The sequence below is a fragment of the Cavia porcellus genome, unplaced genomic scaffold, assembly GCF_034190915.1.
Source record: "Cavia porcellus strain 051 isolate PalLab524CR breed Dunkin Hartley unplaced genomic scaffold, mCavPor4.1 scaffold_19, whole genome shotgun sequence".
In the NCBI taxonomy this organism is placed as follows: domain Eukaryota; kingdom Metazoa; phylum Chordata; class Mammalia; order Rodentia; family Caviidae; genus Cavia; species Cavia porcellus.
Window position 1 is genome coordinate 16,919,818 of NW_026947502.1, and position 21,981 is coordinate 16,941,798.

The following is a 21,981-nucleotide window of genomic DNA, read 5'->3' on the forward strand; positions in this document are numbered from 1 at the left end:
AAACACAGAATATAAACAGAAGACTTACACATGGGTATTTTCTTTCCAATATTTCTGAGAGGGTCAGCATTTCTGGGTTTTAGGCAGAAATGAGGGAAGATGAAGGATACTGAAATCCCCAGTGAAAAGTGGGGACCATAATGAGCCCTGGTAACCGGCTGTGTCACTGGCTTTAGCACGTATTCTCTAAAAGCCTAGTTCTGAGTTAAAACATGCTGGGGAAATGTCAGGTTATAGGTAAGCACCTTCCTGTCTGCAGAAGCACACTGATGGTGCTACACATGTGACTCGCCCATGCTGTACTATACAAAGCAGTAAAGTCAAATGTTCCCGGTTGAAAAAGTCGCTACTTTTAGTTTATTACGGAACCAGCAGTCAATGAAATGTATTTTTGGAAATGCTGCTTTAATGGTTGTTCTAGCTAATCTCTACTTCTTACTCCTTTATCATGTTCATGCTTTTCTTTTAGATAGACTACTTTCTCATGGTTCTAAAACACAGGCAGAAATGTTACATCTTGAGTGAAATACAGTATCGACAGAAAAAGGAAGGCATTTTATAATGTTAATAATTGATAACAAATAATACAAATTATGAACATTAAATTTACATAGAATAAGAGTTTATAAAGAATAAAAATGCTTATTTTCAATTTCATAAGGCAGTAAGTGTCTAATGGATAGATATGTCACAATTCAAATATCTCCAACACTTTTTTCTTTCTAAATTTACTGTACCCATTATCTTTTTAGAACTAGTGGAAAATATTGGTCAAGCCTTGTATTTAGAGCCTAAACTTATTTATATACTTTCTCCAAAATTAGCAACTATCAGATAGTTCCCACACATTGGTAAACTTTATGTGCTAATCATTGAGATTTGCCTAATAATACCGAAACACAGGATTTGGGTGACTTTTTATAGCAGAGTCTCAGGTATGTAAGGGAGGCTCAACATGAAATATTAATCATAACAATAACTGTGGTTGTTACAATACATTTTGTCATCTATAATACAAAAAGAAACTGAGTGCTGGATTGTTTAGTTTAAAAAAAATCCTTTAATATTACAAATGGTTCCTCACCAATTTAGGACAAGAACTCACTTATTACTGAGACTTTGCCATTTTGTCTCCTAAGTTATGATTACCATACAGCTTTTCAAGAGAATAAGCTTCTCTCCTCAGAATAAATGGAATGAGTGGCTGCCTCTGGCTAAAGACTGGTTTCCAAGCGTGACTTGCATACAATTTTCTATCAGAAAATCATATCCTTTCCAGAGGTCACAAATAAGATTTCTGGCTAGCACAGGGGTATATATGCCTATAAAATCAGTGCTTTGGAAGCCTAAGCCAGGAGCATCTTAAATTCCAGCCCAGCCTGACCAACTTAGTGATTTAGTGAGATCTTGTTTCAAAATAATAAAGACAGATAATAGATGTTAGATAGATACATACAGACAAAGTAAAATATTTAAAGGGGCTGGGGATGTAGCTCAGTGTGATGAAGGTGCTGGGTTCAGTCCCCAGTAACAACAGAAAGGATTTTATTCATTTCCTCTGTGAGGTACAGTGTTATTATTTAAATGCAAATATATTGATGATTCCTCTGTGGTTCTGGGAATATTACTCTGATAAATTAATTACAATCTCTAATTTAAAAGGAGCATAGAGATTTCTGTTTATTACTACTCACTCAGGTATAGTTAACTAGAAATAAATGACAGCACTTTCTCAGGGCTTCACAGATTTCTCACTGATATTTCTTTATGTCCCACTCCTTGTTTTAAAGGCTAATCTTATAATCAAAATTAGCACAAAAATTATATTATTCTATGTCACCCTGGTGATCTCTTTCTTCTGAAATGCTGAAAATGTTTTCTATGTATTATAAGAGCTAAAAATGGAATCCTAATTCACATGTTAAAATGTCTCCTGCAATCGGACTCATGAAAGAGGCCAATTTAGATCTTTTAGTGCCAGGTAAAACTGTACACACAAAGAAACTATACATAAAAGAGTATTTTGCTACCTTTGACTACCAAACCTTGTTGATATGTAATTAGTCTGTATTTGAGTGTCTGAGCAGAACAAAATCAGTAATTTTACTGGCTCAAATAGTGAGGTATATTAAGGAGGGGGTGTGTCAATGGTTTTCATGGAGATACTGATACTGGTTTAAACAAGAACGAGATTGGCTGCTTCCCTGTATTGCTGAAAATTACAAGTAGCTCTTTAACAAAGGCAAAAAGCAAAACAAAACTTGTCTCTCAACAGTAAGTTTCCCTACCAGTGTCAGAGAAGTTATTGTGCAAAACAAATTGCCTCTGAAAGCTTATTTATACATTGTAAATGAAAGATTACAAAAGCACTTTCCTTGCCATTAGCAAATGTGGTTTTTCACTACAGCTTTAGCAGTAACATGCAGCTCCCTTACTTTACTGGAACTTAAATGAATTAGCGAAGGCCAGATACTTTGTTACCTATATTCTTTGTTACACTATACTGGTACTTGAATCCTGGGACTAGATTTGCTCCTAGAAAGTGTTCTGCATTTATGTAAAACATGATTTTAATATATAGTCAGATATTCACAGAAGTTATTTTAATTATGGTGAGAAATGCATTCCCACTTAATGGATCAAAGTGACAGATATATTCATTTGTATCTGTAGTTTTAAATGTCTCAGCTAGAGTAGTTGTATTTAAATACATTCCAAGTGAACTCATTTGATGTACTTTAGACGTTGATGTAGACTCAGAATAATGAATTGCACTACAAAACTCTACACTAAGCGAGTCATTTGTGGGGGCACTTTTAGAGAGCAAGAAAAACACTGCTGCACTAATTAATGAGCATTGTCTGATAAAGAAGTACAGGAAACTAATGTCAGCAAATGCCTCATTATGTGAGCCTATAGAGAATCACACTGGAAGATTTGTAAATACTAAACTCTTTCCATCTAAAACTATTTTCCAAGAGGAAATTCTACTGTAGGCAGAAATCCATCTAAAATTCCTAGTTCTTTAAAGGTACTGGGTACATTATTAGAGATTTAAGAGCATAGGAAAACAATTATTGTTTGAGATTGCTGGCCTCAGTTATTCAAAACAACTTTCTACAGTAACTGCATTCAGTAGTTTTTGATTCCCAACTACTAAATCAAACTGGAAAGGATTTTTCTCTAGAAGATGCAGGTTTGGTGAGCAGGCTCCAGCACCTGCCCCCAGAAAGCTCTGTCTTGAATGAACCACCTTTTTTTCTTTCATGGGCCTTAGTTACTCATCCTTCTAGGGTACAGAATTGCATAGCAAAGGACAAATCTAAGACCTTTTCAAAATGATTCTCTGTCAATAACTAGTAACATTTCTTGTACGCTTAATGTGGGCCAGCATGGTGTTTAATGTTACATAGATGATATGCTTTGAAATCAGTGAAATCAGTTAACAAACTTTTTACTAGTGCTAGATGTATACCAAATACAGTTTTGCATGAGATACAGTTTTCCACAATATTGCATGAGATGGGCTCTACTACTACCCCTGCCTTACCTACAAGGAAAAAGAGACTCAGGAGTTCAAACTGCCTGACATCACACAGTTACTGACAAGACTAGGAATTTGCCTCCCTCAGTCCTGGTTACTGAATTCAGAAATTTCACAGTGAGCAATATCCCAGGTCTCCCTGGTCCCCAAAGTTACTAAATTGCTCAGGTGAGGTTTGAACTTTTCATCCTCCTACATTAGCTTCCCACAGGCTGGGATTACAGGTGTGTGCTACTGTGCTTAAAGAAGATTAGCTCTACTAACCTGATACGATAGTTCTGCAATGGACACTGTCATTGTTCCCTGGCACCCTGTTACCATCACTGAACTGGTGCATCCATCCTCTGAGTGCTTAGGAGCTGGCTGTTAACCAGTCAGCACTGTCCTCTTCTGCAAGGAATTGCCTGTGTCCAAAATTGAGCTTTCTAAACTCAGAGATACAGACCATCCAGTCTCAGCCTACAACAAACAATGGACAGCTCCTGCCTCTACCCCCAGGTGGGACTTACACAATAGTGTACAGATCCTCCAAAAACCTGTCTTCAAGCTGCAGAAGTCTGTGTTTAGGATTTTTTCCCACTCTTTGCTGCTTCACTCATTGTCCTTTACTAAGAGTTTAACCCCAACAAAAAGTACAGGGCTGAAGCTTCTTTTCTAGGCAAATTCATTTACAACAGTGCACCATCTTCTGCAGTAGTTCGATATTCCTGCCCACAGTAGAGATTCAAAAGGGATCTTGCAAAGATACACTTAACCTAGATAATTAATTTAATTATGTCTTTTACTTTTTCATTACATTTTCCTCAGTTGCTCTTCTGTTCATGTTCTTTAACATTTGAACTTCAACAACAAACAAAATAAAAATGATAAATTTTTAAAAATTAAAAACATATACGTTAGACTTAACATGGAAGACAGGAATAATTCTGTTTCAGCAACCAGGCATCCTTGCTCTTCCTTCTCAACTGCATCTGGCCAAGAAGCCAAATTGCCAAAGGATTCTTTTCTAATTACACTGAAACCTGATGAAGTTGATTTCCCTTCTCTTTTCTCTTCTTGGGAAGAATTTAATATTAGTAAAGGCACACTGTGATTTTATTTTCACATCTCAGGGGATTACATTCAGCAAGATATTCAGAAAAAAATCTAAATGCAGTCATCTGTAAAATATAAATTTAGTATTTTAAAGGCTTAGGTCAATCCCTTCCCTGGTTTTAAGGATTTGCAGTTTATAATTTATCCAGAATTTCTTGTATGTCACTCTGAGCTAAGAAATTTATTACTTTAACAAATAACTGTTGAGTTTCTTTTATGTTATGGGTATTTACTAGATTTTAAGAAAAGAATATTAAATAACATAGGTACAGCTAGTTTTCTCACAGAGCTCATAGGTTAATTATAATCCAAAGAGAAATTTAATATTCATATTAATGATATCCTTTCTATTATTGTCTTATTTATAGTTTACAATTGAATTTTACTTAAGACACTAACTGAATAAGGGCTTCTTTTTGGTAATGGGCTAAATTAGTTGATATCCAAAGAATGAAGATTTACTTCTATAAAGATGAGAAAGAGGGGGATATTAGAAGTTGAGCTATGAGTATGTTGTAGTCAGTTGTTTACAAGGGACTAGATTTAATACAGGATGCATAAGTTATAGGATTACTTTATAATATAACAAAAAGTTCAAAGCAAAAGAGTCTAAGAGATGTCTACACACTAGAGACCTGAAGAATCCAACCAGGGGACTTGATCCATGACAATGTCCCACAAGAATTCAGTCCATGGCCATGTCCTCCACAAGTCCAGCCAGAGGTCTAGAGCTCACAGCAATATCTTGTTAAAGTCCTTATCAGGCATGTACACCAGAAAGACCCAAAGGTCAGTGGTGGAAGCTAAAAAGTTTGTGTCTAGTAGGCCAAGGGATCAGCACAAGAACCAGGAAACAATGCACAAGGCAAAGACCAGAGCTCCACCAAAAAGAACAGCTGCCAGCCTCAGCAACAGCAAGGACCCAAGGTCCTCTGGTGATGAGAACAGTCAAGTTTCTATCAGGAAAACGAGACATGGTATACTTCTCTAAGAAAATCAACAGCATTCAATTTTCCCTTCCATTTCTCCTTTTATAGCATTGGTAAAAATCCTCAGGTGGGTCTTTCACATCCAGAAACCATACGAACTCAGTTCACTGGGAGTTAAATTAATCATTAGTTAATCCACTGCAAAGTATTAGCATATAACACACATTCCATAATGACAAAGGCCACAAGAGTGCAAGAGCACCAGAGCCCATGTACAGCCTGTGTCTTTACTGTATAATTCATATACAGGCTGTTATTTCATGTTTACATTCTTACACAGTGCCATCACCAGTGCATGCATGTTTGCCTGTGCTGTCGTTGTTACCTAGCTGCATCCTGTTGTGCACCTGTATAGGATAATCTGTCATGCCCTGAGGTGTCTTAGATGTCCCTGAGCTTTGCAGCTGTCTGAGCGATTCTCACAGTGCTGACTATACTCAGACATGCTGATCAGGTGATTGCCGCAATCTTTCTTGGAGGTAAAATGCAGATAATTCTGTATTTGGTAGGTGTTTCTCTCCAACTATATTCTGGATGGGTAAAAGTCAGGGTCTGGGGTTGTGCTCAAGGACTTGGACTTCCCTCATACTTCTGGAACTCAGGGAACCTTCAGAAAAAAATATTGGAGATAACTGAAAGACAATATTTGAAAAGCCATATTTAGCAATATTTATTTCAGAAATCTTAAACGGTATGTTTTAATATACTTTCACATTATCTTCTAAAAGTTTGTATTTGTGTGTGCCCGCCAGTCCCCAAACATGTGTAGCTGTGTCATGGTTCAGATATTGTTAGTACTGATCAGTTTCTTTTTCTTTTATATGGGGTATGAGGGTGGGTGTACCGGAAATAAAACTCCAGACCTCAGGCTTGCAAGGCAAGCCAGTGATCAGTTGATTTTTCCCCAAGCTAACAAGTTAAAATAAAACATTATTTTATGCTGCATGTAGTGATCACTACTGAATTTGAAAATATTGTTTATATATTTAGTATCTATGCATTTTCCATTTGTTATTTCAGTTTAAATATTTAAGTTTCTTGTTTTAATGAATGAAGGTTATTTCCATATCAATATTACCCCTTAATTTTTTCATTTTGAAAATATTCTGTTAAAGTGTTGCAGTTTTTCTTTTAAAATTAGTTATAACATTCTTTAATATGAGAGTTCTAAGTTTTACACAGCAAATGTTCAATTTTTGTCTTTATATATTTTATGTTTATATGATTGGTGCTTGATAGTCTTTTTAATGCAAATGTTATAAAGACATTCTACATTGTCCATATGTAGTATTTATATTCACTCATATTCATCTTTGGTACATTTTAAATTTATTTTGTGTGTTAAGGTGAAGTATAGATTTAATTTCAGAAAATATTTTCTCAATATGAAATTTAGCCAGTCAATTCTCCTGCTTACCATAGGTCAAAATTAACCCCCTGGATATGGGTTAAATTCAAGTACTCAATGAGGAATAGTCAAAGCAGATACCTAGTCAAGGCAGATAGCTAGAGACATCTCTACCTGGGTTGTAGGCAGACAATAATCTGGCTCCTGTTTAACCCATTTAATTTGGAATTTAATTTGAAATCAATTGTAAGATCCCATAGGTCTTGATCTTCAAATTACCTATTACAGTGCTCACCTCTTAGCAGTGATTAAAAATATTTGTTGATTTAAATAATGAAGAAAATATATAATTTAGAGCATTACACTGTGATTTCACAGTTAACCTAGTAAAATAAGATACATTCTATATTTAAGATGAGAAACGATTATCAACGAACAACAAAGTGAAGATATATTTCAGATTTAGTGTTTCCTTGTTTAGGATATTTTAAGGCAATATGTGCCAACCATTCAACCCAGAATTTGTATATAGTAGTCTCTCATTACTGGTGACTAGAAAATAAGTATTTTTATTATTTTAAGGGTTCAGTAAAAGCAAAGAGTAATCTATCAATAAACAGTTAATTTTTTGAGAGGAGATATTTTCACGTATGAAATAAGAAGCTATTTTATAAATATTGATTTTCATGCTGCAATATGATTTTTAAGACCACAGCTAAAAATAATTACAGCTTCGTGTTTATTTATTTTTATTTTTTTAGCTTCATATTTATTGACATTGATATTTGCTTTCTAAAAAAGGAAAAGGATGGACACTGTGGTTGCTCTTTCAGAGTATATGTTTCCTCTCTTTAGTCGCAGTCTGTTTGTATATATTAGGTTTGGATCAAAGCAGGGGAAATATTATTCTTTTAAATATTATGATGGTAATCATTGTATAGTAGGATAAATAATTGGAAAGCCTAAGTGGGAAGAGGCTTAAATAACCACCTTAACTTGGTTGGCATTTACACCTTTTTGACTTGGGAAATCACTGGGGCAGCACTTTAAAGGGATTTGATTTTCTAGCCTCCTCAACCCAACAGTTTTTAAAAATACAAAACGTGGCATGGCTTTGGAGCTAAGACAGGAATCAGGCGGTCACTGTGAAGCTGCTTTGCTTCTAAATAGCTTGTACCCAAGTTTGAATCCAATCCACTGGTCCGAAAGTTTTAGATTTACTGGTCAAGATGAAAGATGCTCAGAAGCTTGTAATAGAAATTGATAGAGAAATTGTCCCTAGAAGCTTAGGTCCTGGCCTAAAGGGAAATGGAGACTTGAGTTGAGATAATTACCTTGTTAACAATGGACAGAATTAAAGTTCACCTTTCAAGAGTCAGATCATTAATATGCAAGTGCCAATTCTCATTCAGTGATGAAAAGGAGGAAAGAAATTACTAAAAGTGGGAGACTTCACAGTATTCAAAGTATTACCATTTGTATCTTTTAACACATTTAAAATATGGTGTAATTTTGAGGACATAAAAATAGGAAAAATTACCTTAGATATAATTATTTCAAAAGAAATGGCTCTTTGTGTTTCACACATAGAAGCAAAGAGCTTGTATTTGCTTCTAGGAGTCCTGATCAGTGAAAAAAAGATAGATGTTAGCAAAGTTCAATGAAGTAATTTTACTCCTCAGTCCCAGTCTCTGGCTATTATATTTGAAGTTGGAACAAAACCAGAGGCCAAACTAATTTATTATTAAATTTTATCATAAATGGCTTTCTATTCAGATAACAGTGCAGCATAATGTCAAGGAATTATGTAAACTTTAGACATTAGTAGTAAAAGATTTCAACCTTCAATTATTTGACCACAATTGCTCACTGATTTCTGTGTGGGCACTGATGTGTTACTGGAAGCCTAATGTCTCACTTGATGATGAATCATCAGGCTTAAACTAGTAACTGTAAGGGAACTGTCCAAAACGCAATGCCAAATAGTACTGAAAACCCTGCTGAGAAAATCTTACAGCTTTGGTCCCTGAAGGGTAATCCATGAGGAATGTTTTATCTCAGCAGCTTGGAAGGTTATGAGGTAAAGCTACTGGCAGGAGCTAGACTGAGAGGTAATAGCCTACTCTGGTCAACTCCCTCCTCAGGAGACTTCTAAGGATATTTTATTTTCAAATTAGATTAAAGGAGCCAAGTAGAGAAACACAGGTATAAAGCCACATAGGTAAGTTAAAATATGCTTTCAATTTTGTTATTGATATATTTCAAAACTAAACATTGTTTATTAAAAAAAAAAGAAGCAACATTTGAAAAGAGGTACCATGTATTCATCTCTCATTGTGGGCCCTGATATGGTTACTGCAAGTGATATTCTTTATGTGAATATACAAAGTGTAAATGTATAGTAACTTATTGTGCATATGAATCCATACTATATTTTGCAAAAGTTAAAACGTTTACATTTTATTTAGCATTCTACAAAATAATGGAGATGGATTTGGTGGGGGTAACTGGGAATCGGACTAGGAATCTTATGATTACTAGGTAGGTGCTTATACCACTGAGATGTATTCCCAGCCCTGGAGATGGAGTTTTGAGGAGTAACTTGGAAAAAATTTTTCCCATTCTGTAGGTTCGTTTAACTCTTGGTGGTTTCCTTTGTTGTATAGACTCTATTTAGTTTGATGTGATTCCATTTGCTGATTCTTGATAAGATAGTCTTTTAAAAATTGTTTATACATCACAGTTATAGGAAAATCAAAGACTCCCATTTTTTACATAAATTATTTTCATGCATTCCTCTGTGACCATTCTTTGATTTTATAGTGCTTTTGCTTTGTTTTGTTTTGTTTTGTCTGTGGTACCAGGGATTGAACTCATGACCTTGTGCTTGCCAAGCAGGCACTTATGCCATTGAGCTAAATCCCCAGCCATATATATATATATATATATATATATATATATATTTAGTAGTATATTCTCTATTATTTACATGTTAAAGTGGTACTTACAGGGATTATTTCTGTAGTGCATTATTTATATGCATTTCTTTGTTTTGTCAAATGTTTCTTAATATAGTTTATGGATTTGCAGGGTGGGTTTTTTTTGTGTTTTTGTTTGTTTGTTTTGTACTTGGAATTGAATTCACAACTTTGGACTTGCCAGGCAAGCACTGTGCTGCTGAGCTAAATCCCCAGCCCTGGATTTGTAGATTTTAAATTTAAATTTTGAGATCCGTTTTTGCAGGTGTTAATTTACCCATACCTATTTGGAATAAAGAAAGACCTTGCATTTCAAATGTGCCATGGTAACATAAATTGAGTTGACATATACAGATAACGTCAGTATGAGAGACGGATATTATTAAGTAATTGCTATAAAGTATGATTCAGTAAAACATGAAAAATGTCTTAATAAATGCTGAGTAAAATTTTCATTTATCCACGTCAAGCAACAAGATATCTCTCTCTTACAAAGTTTCATAACATATAATGCCTAAAAAATGTAGACCACATGGCAAGCAAGGTAAACACCTATAGAAGAAATTTACCCACCAAAAAATAAAACACAACAAAACAAAAATCCCCTCACTGAGTGTCAATTATGAAGAGAAGTCAACATAGTCATCTGACAGAAGAAAATATAATCAACATATTAAAACATATTTCTATCTATAGTAATTATATTGTTTCTAAAACCAGGACTCAATTAAGGAGAGACATTATCTTTTGATTAAATATACTTTACCTTCAAGCATTTAGAAGAGTTTTCAACATATCACATATCTAAAAGTCTCCATGTAAATGTGTGTGCAGGAGAGCTGAATACACACTTGTTTTTAAACACATCATGTTTTGATATGAGCCTGGAAAGTGCTTTGTTCTTTCACAGGGGACTATGTGGTCATGTCAGTATACTTTGACCTGAGTAGAAGAATGGGCTACTTTACCATCCAAACCTACATTCCCTGCACGCTGATTGTGGTCCTGTCTTGGGTGTCTTTCTGGATCAATAAGGATGCTGTTCCAGCCAGAACGTCTTTAGGTGAGATTCATTTCTTTGTGTTGGGGTATCCCTAGGTAAGTACCATCTACAAAAACTCTTTATTTCCCCTCCTCAATCAATGTGCTTTAAATTCAGTCTGTAATTTCACAGTTTATGTGTTGTATTTTAAAAAAAGCTAGCATATTTTTAAGGCCAGTCTTAATCCTTCTTCGTTCTGCAGTTCTATTTTCCATATTTACATCAGTAGGTTTTCTTTGGCACATTTTAAAATAAATTTACTTTTGTTAAAGTTAAAACCTAATGTCACTAGAATTTTGTTTCAGTCTTTGTTGACTAACATGCTGAACTTGTTCCTACCAGCTCACGAGAACTAACTGCTTATCCTTCCCTAGTTCTGCGTTTAGTTATGTTGCATAGATAGCTAGGAGTCAGCCTAGTATTAACATTGTAAACATCCAAACACTAAAAATCAAGCTATTATGTTTTCTTTTGCCAATTACTATGCATTTCCTAACACACAACAGTACACTGGTTAATTGCAATGTGCATAATTATTTTGATGACATTATAAGTAATCAGTTCTTTAATAAAGCCAGGGAAAACAATATTTAAAAAAATACATTTACCTATAAAATTTTAGGAACAAAACTGCTTTTCACATTACTTGATGTTTGTTTAGTGTACTGTAGATAATAATAATAATTTTGTATTTTCACATCTTTTCTTCACCATCCAAAACTACATTTCCTGCACGCTGAAGAAGTCTCACATAGAATAAAACAGACTCCCAGGGACATTACAGTCTAGGTAATTCTACAGTCTAGAATATTACACAAAATTCTAAAGACTAAGTATAAAGCAAGGAAAAGATGGATTATTATACCACAATCCCCTTTATTCACTGTTGATTCTTAGAACACACAAAGTAGAATCACGTAATTGTGCAATTGTTGCCAAGCTTGGTTTTGAAGTTTAACAAATCTGAAATTTGAGTCACACATAAAGTGTGACATTGGAATGTCCATTTCTACTTTCTAGAAATCTCAAGTTTCCTCTTGTAAAATGTGTTTTCATTTTCTGTATTTTATTTGCAGTGTTTGCTTAAAGTTACCCTATTCAAAGCACATCGAAAAGAGCAAAGCTTCAGAAATGATAGCTCCTATAGTCTTTTTCTGATAAAATAAATTGTACTAGGTCATTAAACTGAGGGCAGAAATGATACTGGAGAAGGCATCTTTTGCATATCTGTCCTCTTCCAAACCTAATTTAGTTTCCCATCTGTTTCACAATGAAGTTATTTTAATTTTTCCTGTTATACACAGTACTTTGTGTTACAAGTCCTGTTCAGCAATTCAAATGTCTAATGCTACATGACAAAGCAACCTCAAAATATACTGAGCCTAATACTGAGGCCTGCTTCTTGTGACTAGTGAGTAGAGTGTGTGGCATTAGAGGCTTATTTATCCATCTCTCAAGTCAGAATATAGATGGTTTTCATTTCCAGCATAGTGCATGCCACATAGCTGGTGCTCTGATGATTTTTTAATTGATGTATATGCTTATGAATACATAGAAAAATAAATCAATATATTCCAGTCAACCTTGTTCCCAAAAAGCATTTTAAAGAAAAGATTTTAATCTCTTCTCTAGAAGCCTCGACTCCTGCTGCCAAAACCGTCATATGAGCATGTAGGTAGCTCATTCAATAAATAAATAATCAGATACTAATAATTGTCCACTGGCAAAAAGATTATGTTGGAGGAAAGGATCAAGGTGAGTTAAAGGATGAAGGAGAGACTCCTGAATACCATGTAGGTACTCCTTTTGCTTGATTATTTACAACTCAGGGATGCTCAATAAAGAACAATTTTGAAAGTGTTCTTATTAAGGCTTAGCACTTTGCTATTAAAAGAAACCTAATAGATTCTTATTTAAATTGTCAAAGGCATGGCCTGGGTGTTAATTTTTTTGAATGATAGTTCTCATGCTTAGTCACTTTGTAGAATGCTGCACTAGCTTTCACTGAGTTCCATTATCTTTCTAGGTGTTTACATTCAAGAGTTAGAGGAGATGGTTTTGAGTGCCTGCACATTTTAAGTTTGTTTCTAAAGAATAGCTAGACCCACCTTGTCTGATGAGCAAGCTAAATAGGCCCCCACTGCACAAACACCAGCTGTTTTCTGAGCACACATGAGGAACAGTCATCCCAAAGCTGATAAGGTCTGCATGTAGTTTGGTACACAGATGGTAGCTAGTGATGGTAACATACTTCAGTGATGATGCATGAAAACAAAAATGAGTGCTTTTTACCCAAGTAATAAGATGTGAGGCAACATCCCTGCAAAGCTTATTTTCGTGGTAAAAGTTATAGTTTCCATCTACCTCAAATAAGAAAAGTAGAGTCTATTTGTGCAGTAAAACTAGATTTAAAAAAAATAATAAGGCTTCAATTTTTTTAGTTTAGTGAATCAGATAAAACTATGACTTCTCTACTTACTCTCAATCCCATAGTAATTCTATTCCCTGTGGCTCCAAACAGCATCCTGAAAATATTATGAACTAATTATTTAAAATTACACATTATACGGCTGTGATAAACTTCTATGTAGTCAAAATGAGTATACCATTTATGTGCCAGAATTTGTTTGCTTAAACTATAGCATGCCAGGCTTTCTAAAATGAAATCATCTGTATTACCCACTGTTAAGTACAGGCATTTTCAAGCATCATAGATAAAGTCTGGCTTGAAGCCTGATGGTGAAATAAAGGTCATGGTTTCAAGTTAGTGTTTAATTTTTTTTTTATAAAAACAGCTATAATTAGGTATAATGAAGAACTCTGATTTGAGGTAATATTTAGACAACCTAATTAAACCTTTTAAATTTAAGACAGAGAACTTTATTCCTTAAAATAAATGATACCAATTCTTAACTTTTATTGAGACTTTATTAAATCCTGGCATCCTGTATTGCTCATAGTCCATGAGATCCATGCCAGGAGCACAACTTCCTTCCATTAGGATCCTCTAATAAAGGGTTTACTACCTGCCAATACACAGAAGACCCTCAGACCCACATCAATCCTCCAAATCTCACCTGTGGTTTATAGTATCTCCCAACTGCCTGGTGCTTCAAACTGCATATTACTGCATATTATTGGTGCATTTTCATATAGTTACAGAAATAAAGCAGTGTGGTTTGAAGTTCAGCATTTGATGTCAGGCTGCTTATATTTCTACCTCATCACTAACACTACCATGGACAAATTCTTCTTCTTTCATTGTTCAGTGCTTTGCATGTGAAAAGAAAAGGAAAAGCAAGAATAACAGTTATAAGGTTCCTCATAGGGAGATGGTAAAGGCTTTGTTGGACAATATGTAAAGTACTGGATGTCATATCTGGGCAAGAGCTGTTAAACTATCTCGTACATATAAACATGAATTTCTGTTCTCAAGTGAAGGGTGAGCCTCTTGGATCATTCACATATATACTATTCATTGATTCTTTAATCAGATTTTATTTGAACAAATATGTACTGAAATCCAGAACTATGCTCAACTGTGAATTTACAATGGCCATGAAATAACACATGCCTGTAGTCACAAAAAATACAAAATAGAAAGAGAGATGGATCATTAGACAATCCATTGTAAGGTCATTGGCATTTATTAGTATACTTCCCTTCATTACTCCTCTTCTTTTCTAAAGCCTGTTCGTTCCTGTGAAGTTTTTTCATCTAACACCCATTTTCCCCCATCAGTGAGATCTCATGACACCATATGTACCACAAAATCTTGAATGTTAAGCTGAGATTAAATGACCCAAGAGAGCCACATGTTCCTGGAAACATAGTTAAATGTTTTAAAAATGGCTCTAACAATAACTTGAGAGATTAGAAAGAAATATTCCAGTTTTTACCTTCTCTTAATCCTTCTTCAACTGTTCATTTCTGCTCGTTGATCTTCTGAGCATGTTCTACCAGTGTTCTATATAATACAGAGAAATTGTTTGTTTTTTCCTTTCCTGAATGATGCTACTTTTCTTCTACCTAGTTTCTCCCTGCTTTTCTGTTTAATCTGATTCCCTGTGAGTTGCTCAGTACTCCTTTTGAGTCAGGAGAATCTGATTATCTTCTAGGAATCTCAGTCAGCAGTAAGTCACTGCATGCTATTAAATGATGGCATCTCTGTGACCCTTTTTCCCTGGAGAAATATATCACACACTTGGTGTTGGCAAATGGGTGGACATCTGGAATAGGGATACTGCCATTTACCATAGGAAATGCCAACTTAGAATTATACAATAATACCAAAATTGGGCCTTCCATGTTTAGTTCATTTACCAGTATATAGTCAGTGCTTGCCACCATAACTGATAGCCAGTAGATACAATATTTGTACAGAGAAAATTCTAGTTACAGCTTCTTTCTCAATTACTGAGGTTATTATCAGAGGTCACAAAAGAAGTTTCATTTCAGTAGTGACTAAGTCATCAACTGGCTTATGCTATAACATCATCTGTTGTCCTGTGCCTCTCTTTAGGTATCACCACTGTCCTAACAATGACCACCCTCAGTACCATTGCCCGGAAATCTCTCCCCAAGGTCTCCTATGTCACAGCAATGGATCTTTTTGTATCTGTTTGCTTCATCTTCGTCTTTTCTGCTCTGGTGGAGTATGGGACCCTGCACTATTTTGTCAGCAATCGGAAACCCAGCAAGGACAAAGACAAAAAGAAGAAAAACCCTGTATGTATCATTTCCCCTGGGACCATTGAGATTTTTGTGCAGAATAGGTTTGGCTTGGTTTAGTTTTGTTAGCTTATCTGTATGCGAACGCTCAGCACTTTGGGCTTCAAAATGAAAACAGAATGAGTGAGCTTCTGTCATGCTATAAAGATAAATTTATGGTTGCCAGTAACTTGAGAAGACTTGTTCTCTAAGTTAGACTCCTTTTCCTAATATAACTATCTGCTGTCTTCATTTTGTTGATGGTTAAAATTATTGCAGAAGAATTTATTGATATTCTATTTGCTATTATCCCAGATTCCATTGATTTTCATCATTCTGTCCAGCTTGCTTTAAAATATACTTTAAATTATGGATATTTTGAATTAAAACTTTCAACCAAGACTGGGAAGCCTTGGGTTCTTGAAGACAAAGAATAATCATACTTTGGCACATAACTTAATGTGTGCATATGTATATGAATGTGTGTGTATGTCTGTATGTGTGTGTTGCTGCTATAGGACTTCTGTTGGATACGTATTAACGTGGGTGTTTTTGTTTTTAAAATGAATGACTCATTATGGTTTGGAGAAGTTACTTAATGTCCCTGGATCTTGTCTGATTATATATAAAATGAGATGAATATTGGTAAAAAAATATTATAAGTTTACTATGAGACTTGTAGTAATGGAGGTTAACAAGCAAAAATAACCAAATATATTATCATAAAATCACATGAAAGTCCTTATCTTTAGTAGTTGGTGATGACAACTGATGATAATTTATAGTTTTCAAAACCTAGATTCCTTTCAATTTCTACATGATTTGGAAAAAGGTAGGACAACTTTGGTTTATACTAAACTTTAACAGGCAGGATGAGACACAAATATAAATATCTGAGGACCTGTCTTTCATTGTGCATTTTGGAGACAGCATATAGCTATGATTTAACCAGCTGATCACACCGTGTGGCTCACAGGACCCTTCTTAGAGATAAGGTAAGGTAGTGGCCACACACCCTGGCTTTATAACCTTGCCTGAATTTTGCCCTAAGACATGAGAGCCACATGGTGGCAAACTATCTGACTCATAAACAAGCCATCTGATTCCAGCCTGAAACATAAAGGAGGAATCTAGTTGTTACAAGGTTACATCATGATGGTGCATCTCCAGAAGCACACATGAAATTCTGCAAATGGTACAAGTTTATTGGCTATGAGACTTTGTAAGAGATACAGACTTATATTATCCTTGGTGATTAATAAAGTAGAAATGATTCTTTTTCATACCCCAAATAGTTGCTATACGTTATGCCATCCTTCCTTTTCCTGTCAGTTTGCCTCTCTGTCTTTTCATATTTTATATCCTCATTTTATTTTCTCTGTTGTGCTGTTTTGTTATTTGTTTGTTTGTTTGTTTTTCCTCCTTTACTTTCCATTTCATTCTCTCCCAAGAAGATGGCTCTTTTGACACACTGCATTACAATCTCCCAGCCACAATGCGGGTGTGAGATCTGGCTTTCAGACCACTTCTAACACCTTCTTCAGAAAAAGTCCTGTGGCCTTCTCTACTGGTGATATCATTGCAGAGTGGATTTGTTATAGAAATACAAACAGTTGCATTTCTTAAACCAGGGTCATAGAAGTAGCACAGAAGAAAAGAAGAAGATAAGAGAGAGGATTCAAGAAAATGCAAAAATGAAATTACAAGAATTTTTTTTTTCCATTTAAGCAAATTCATTGATTTATAAAAGGTAGTGAGAGCTTAAATGGCGAGTGAGAAGCTAAAACTTCATTTTTTCTGTGTAATAAATCTTGGCTCATTTTGTCAAGATTGAGTTATTAAAGCCTTCTTGATGACAATTAGAAAATAAACCAGTGGTTTATTTTTTTATACAGGGACAACAGGTAAAGCAAGTTCAATCACAATTGACAAAGATTGGTTTTGCCGTCAGAGCATTGTGGGTTAATTTATTGATGATTTCTCCAGAATTTCTAAGTGCCATTGTCCTGCTTTAAACATATACCTTACATAAGTTGAGAGCTTTTCTTCTATGTTCATAATTTCAGTTTGTTTTAATTACTACGTTTTCAAAATGTATTTTAATTTATCTTATTTTGTCTCTCTTTTTTTCTGTTTCCTTTTTCCTTCTTTTTTATTAAAACAATGCAACTCTCTTTTCTGTCTACAAATCCAAAGCTTCTTCGGATGTTTTCCTTCAAGGTATAATGTTTTTGGAATGGGAATTCACTGCATGCCACTGCTGAATTTCAGTACTGATGCTTACATAGTGTTTTTTTTTTTTTTTTTTTTTTTTTTTTTAATGAGTAGACATTTAAGCTTTCTGTTAATGATAACATGTTTAGGACTGAGAAAGTTCTATAAACTTCTAAAGTTGATTCAGAAACAGGCTCCAAAGCCTCTCTAAATGTGAAAGTCAAATCGGAGCCTCTCTTTTCAGATTAAAATGTGATGCAGTTTCACTGGCTATCACTACTTGAAACTGAATTTAGCTCTGTAAATCCTGATTCAGAAAATTATACTTTAAATATGGTTTTGTAAATTTACTCCCCATTTTTCTGAACTGCACTTGTGAATTTTATAAGAAAATACTGTTTTTAAAAGACTAAGTTGAACCCTCTGTCCTTTCATCGTTGGCAATTACCAGCCTGCTGCCTGTATGAAACACAGCAAGGAGATTTCTATTTAGTTTTGATGGCTGGTGAAGAGAAACGAGGATTTGTTTTTATACTGTCCTAAAACTAACTCAGGCAAATTAAAACTAAATAAATCCTTTGGTTCTGTAGAAATTTTATTATTGCTTTGGAAGTAAATGTTAGGTTAGTATGTGGCTCAGTAGTACTAGTTTCTCCTCAAATGCCAAAATGAGTTTGATAAGCTCTTATTTTTTTTTGTTTTGTTTTGTTTTTTTGAAATTTTCATATATATGGATGTAAACTTTGCTGCCATTCTTAAGTTTAAAGTTGGAGAATGTTAGGCAGAGTATCATACTCCCCTAAATCTTAAGCCTTTGTAATATAACTTCAAGAAGGTTAATGTTTATATTTACATACCTATTTTAACATTTTCTATTAACATCATTTAACACATTTGCTCAGTGTGATAATGAAATTTTCTATTTGCCTATAAATAAGCATGATATAAAATTTGATTGCAAAATAGATGCCTTTTGATTTCTGTTTCACTCACATGCGGTACCATTAAATGCCTTCATGTTAACCAACTTCACATCTAATAATTACTACAAGATTCATGTAGCTTGATTTAAATCTTTAATCTTTGAGTTCTTTTGGTGTTCAATATTCTTGCTGTAGCTACTAGCTTGATATTATTTTCAGCTGCACTGCTTAAGCTCAAACTTGAAATCTGCAAATGTGCTATCTTTCTGAGTTCAATTCTATCATTGTAGATCACATCATAGCAATTTCCTGAGTATCCATTTTCAGATTCATCATCACATTGGTGACACTGTGAAAACAGACTCTAAGATTTTTCAAGTATAACCAACTTTGATCCTCTCTTTCCCTACCCTTGTCTCAGGCCCCTACCATTGATATCCGTCCAAGATCAGCAACCATTCAAATGAACAATGCTACACACCTTCAAGAGAGGGATGAGGAATATGGCTATGAATGTCTGGATGGCAAGGACTGTGCCAGTTTCTTCTGCTGCTTTGAAGACTGCCGGACAGGAGCTTGGAGACATGGGAGGATACACATCCGCATTGCCAAAATGGACTCGTATGCGCGGATCTTCTTCCCCACCGCCTTCTGCTTGTTCAATCTGGTTTACTGGGTCTCCTATCTTTACCTGTGAAGAGATATGGGTTTTATTGATGTGAGTCTTCTTCTCTGAATCTCATGGAAAGAAAGTGTGCTTTCTAAGTCCATTAAAGATCCCCTATGTAGTCAATAATGATCTGAGTTTGTTTTTATGTCATAACATCATAAGTTGTATAATGTATTGTTTGTGCTCAACTCTCCTTTAATTAGTGTAATCTGAACTTCAGTGTGTGCTGTGTCTCGAACCTACAAGGCAAAGTAGAATGAGGGCAAGAACATTGAAACCAAGCAAGTTATTTTACAGGTATAGCAATTGATATAATGAAAGCTCTAGCTATTTGTGTAGTAGTGCTATTGTTACCTGATTCATAATGCAATTAGATGCAGACATCCAATACTATATTATTTGTTCACTTGGGGTCAAGTTGTGATAAAGTTGAACATAATAGAATACATCCATCATTCAAGAAAAATCACAACTCAGTTTAAATATAAAATAGTATAGAAATCTATTATGCCTTTCTCCCAAGTTAGGAAGAAAATTTCCTTCACATCACATGTACAATGATGTAAATATTTCAGTAACACAGAATGCTTCAAGTTTAATGCATGCCTCTCCTTAGAACCAAAATAAATGGATTGAAGTTATTATAATGTACTGTCTTTTATTTTGTGTCTTTGGGTTTTAAAATAATTATAAATGTAACTACAAAGATTTGGGTTTTGAACTGGAGGGAGGAATTTTCAATGCCTTTTCCCTCATGCATGAAGATTCGGGTTTTTTTTTTTTTTTCTATGTTTGACATTTTACAACTTTAAGTAAAATATAGGCTAAATAATCAACACTTGCCAACTCTAAATAAGCCCAGTTTCCTAAGTGGAGTATCAAATAATGGTATGTGCTTGCTGCTATTTTTTCTTCCTTTTAGGATGATAGATCTTAACAGAACTTATTTTCCATCTCAAGATATGCTTTTAGTGACTGTGAGTGCCTTGTGGGCAGAATCTCTGTCATTTTTCTTAGGGTTCTCAGCACCTTGCACAGTGCCTAGCACACAGTACTCAGTAAGTAGAGTTTGAGTTGAGTTGCTCTTATAAGCTTCTAGTGAACCTCTCTGTGCTTGCCTTGGAAAGAGGGATCCACCCATTTACAGTGGCATTAGTGAGTGATGTTTGATCATATAGAAACAACCAGCGGATCCAATGAACTGTGGCTATTTTTTCATCTTGAAAAAAATGTTTTAGGCAAAATCTGTATTTCTTTTAAAATAATATCTCTGTCCTATATTTGTGTACAGAAATGACTACTGGGGCATAGAGTTTATTATTTTTCCAGGTCGGGTATGAGTCAGTTCTGACCCTTCCAAAATTCTGGTTGTGAATTTATGACGGGCGCAAGCAAGATTCATGCCTGGCTAGTGTTTAGAATGAAGTATTCTGTACTTTGAGAAAATGTACTAAGGACTAATTCAAAAATTGAAAGAACAAATGAATGGCTTACATGGAGGCCACTAAGCCTAGGATAGTGACCTCACTAGACTGTACTGTAATCAAATGAAGTGATTGCCATAGACTTGAAATGTGATGAGTTCAGCCCAATTTTCATGTACTAATCCTGAATCCTTATTTTTCTAAAACAGAGTCTTTTGTCAGATATTCTTTATGGCAATCATTTCTATGAGTCAGAACTTAACCATAGGTAGCATAACTTTCTAGATAATACAAAAAGAATAGAAAAGAAAGAGTGGCTTTGTTGATATAAAACCATGTAAAGTCATCATCAAGTCATCTGGTTGAATCTTGAAATACATTTAGCTGCCAATTTTACAAACTTTTAATGTATCAGTGCTGTAGTATTTAACCTCAAATGTACATAGAATGAATTATTTTCTTGTTCTAAATTGTCAAAATATTATGTGTTGACTTTTTGGGAGAGTTGTTGACAAATTTGACAAATTGTTGACAAATGAGAAACTGTTGTTACTGTCAACTTGAAATGTGTTCTGTAATGAAGACACTAAAAAAAGCTAGCTTTCCAATGTGTGCATAGTATTGGCAACATGATATCTATTATATATTCTAATCCTTAATTATCAGCTGCTCCTTGTCTATGTATTTGAAAAACATTTCAGAAAGGAAACTGCCTAATGTGAACTTTTACAATAAAAATTCTACATTCTCACCCCAGTGGCATCTCAGTGGTCTGTTTGGACTTTTTTCTTAAGGATTGTGATCCTCTTTACTATACATATCAATGAGCTTCATTTGTGAATTTGAAGACCATGTTTCACAAGCAACCTTTCTTCCCTTTAAAAGAGTTAAGGGATGCACTTGAGCATAAATAAGGAAGGCAGATATGTTATAATATTATTAATATTCATACTCCTTCTATACTGACTTTACTGAGGTTAAAAATATGAACTCTGTAGTTCCAGTTTGGATCCTTAATTTAACACTCACCAATTCTTTACCAGT

General features: G+C 34.6%; 1 protein-coding gene across 2 annotated transcripts in view; it reads left to right on the plus strand.

The window, feature by feature from the left end:
* Gabrg2 (gamma-aminobutyric acid type A receptor subunit gamma2) overlaps positions 1–21,693 on the plus strand; it is an 83,427-nt gene extending 61,734 nt beyond the window's left edge. The window contains exons 7-10 of one of the 2 annotated variants that reach the window (XM_003473353.5): positions 10,865–11,017; positions 15,519–15,724; positions 17,903–17,926; positions 19,265–21,693. In XM_003473353.5, coding sequence (XP_003473401.1) covers positions 10,865–11,017; positions 15,519–15,724; positions 17,903–17,926; positions 19,265–19,540 — 659 coding nt within the window. In that variant the 3' untranslated portion in view covers positions 19,541–21,693. The remainder of the gene's footprint in view (positions 1–10,864; positions 11,018–15,518; positions 15,725–17,902; positions 17,927–19,264) is intronic. The other variant, XM_003473354.5, reaches the window with a different exon arrangement.
* The last annotated feature ends 288 nt before the right edge of the window (positions 21,694–21,981 follow it).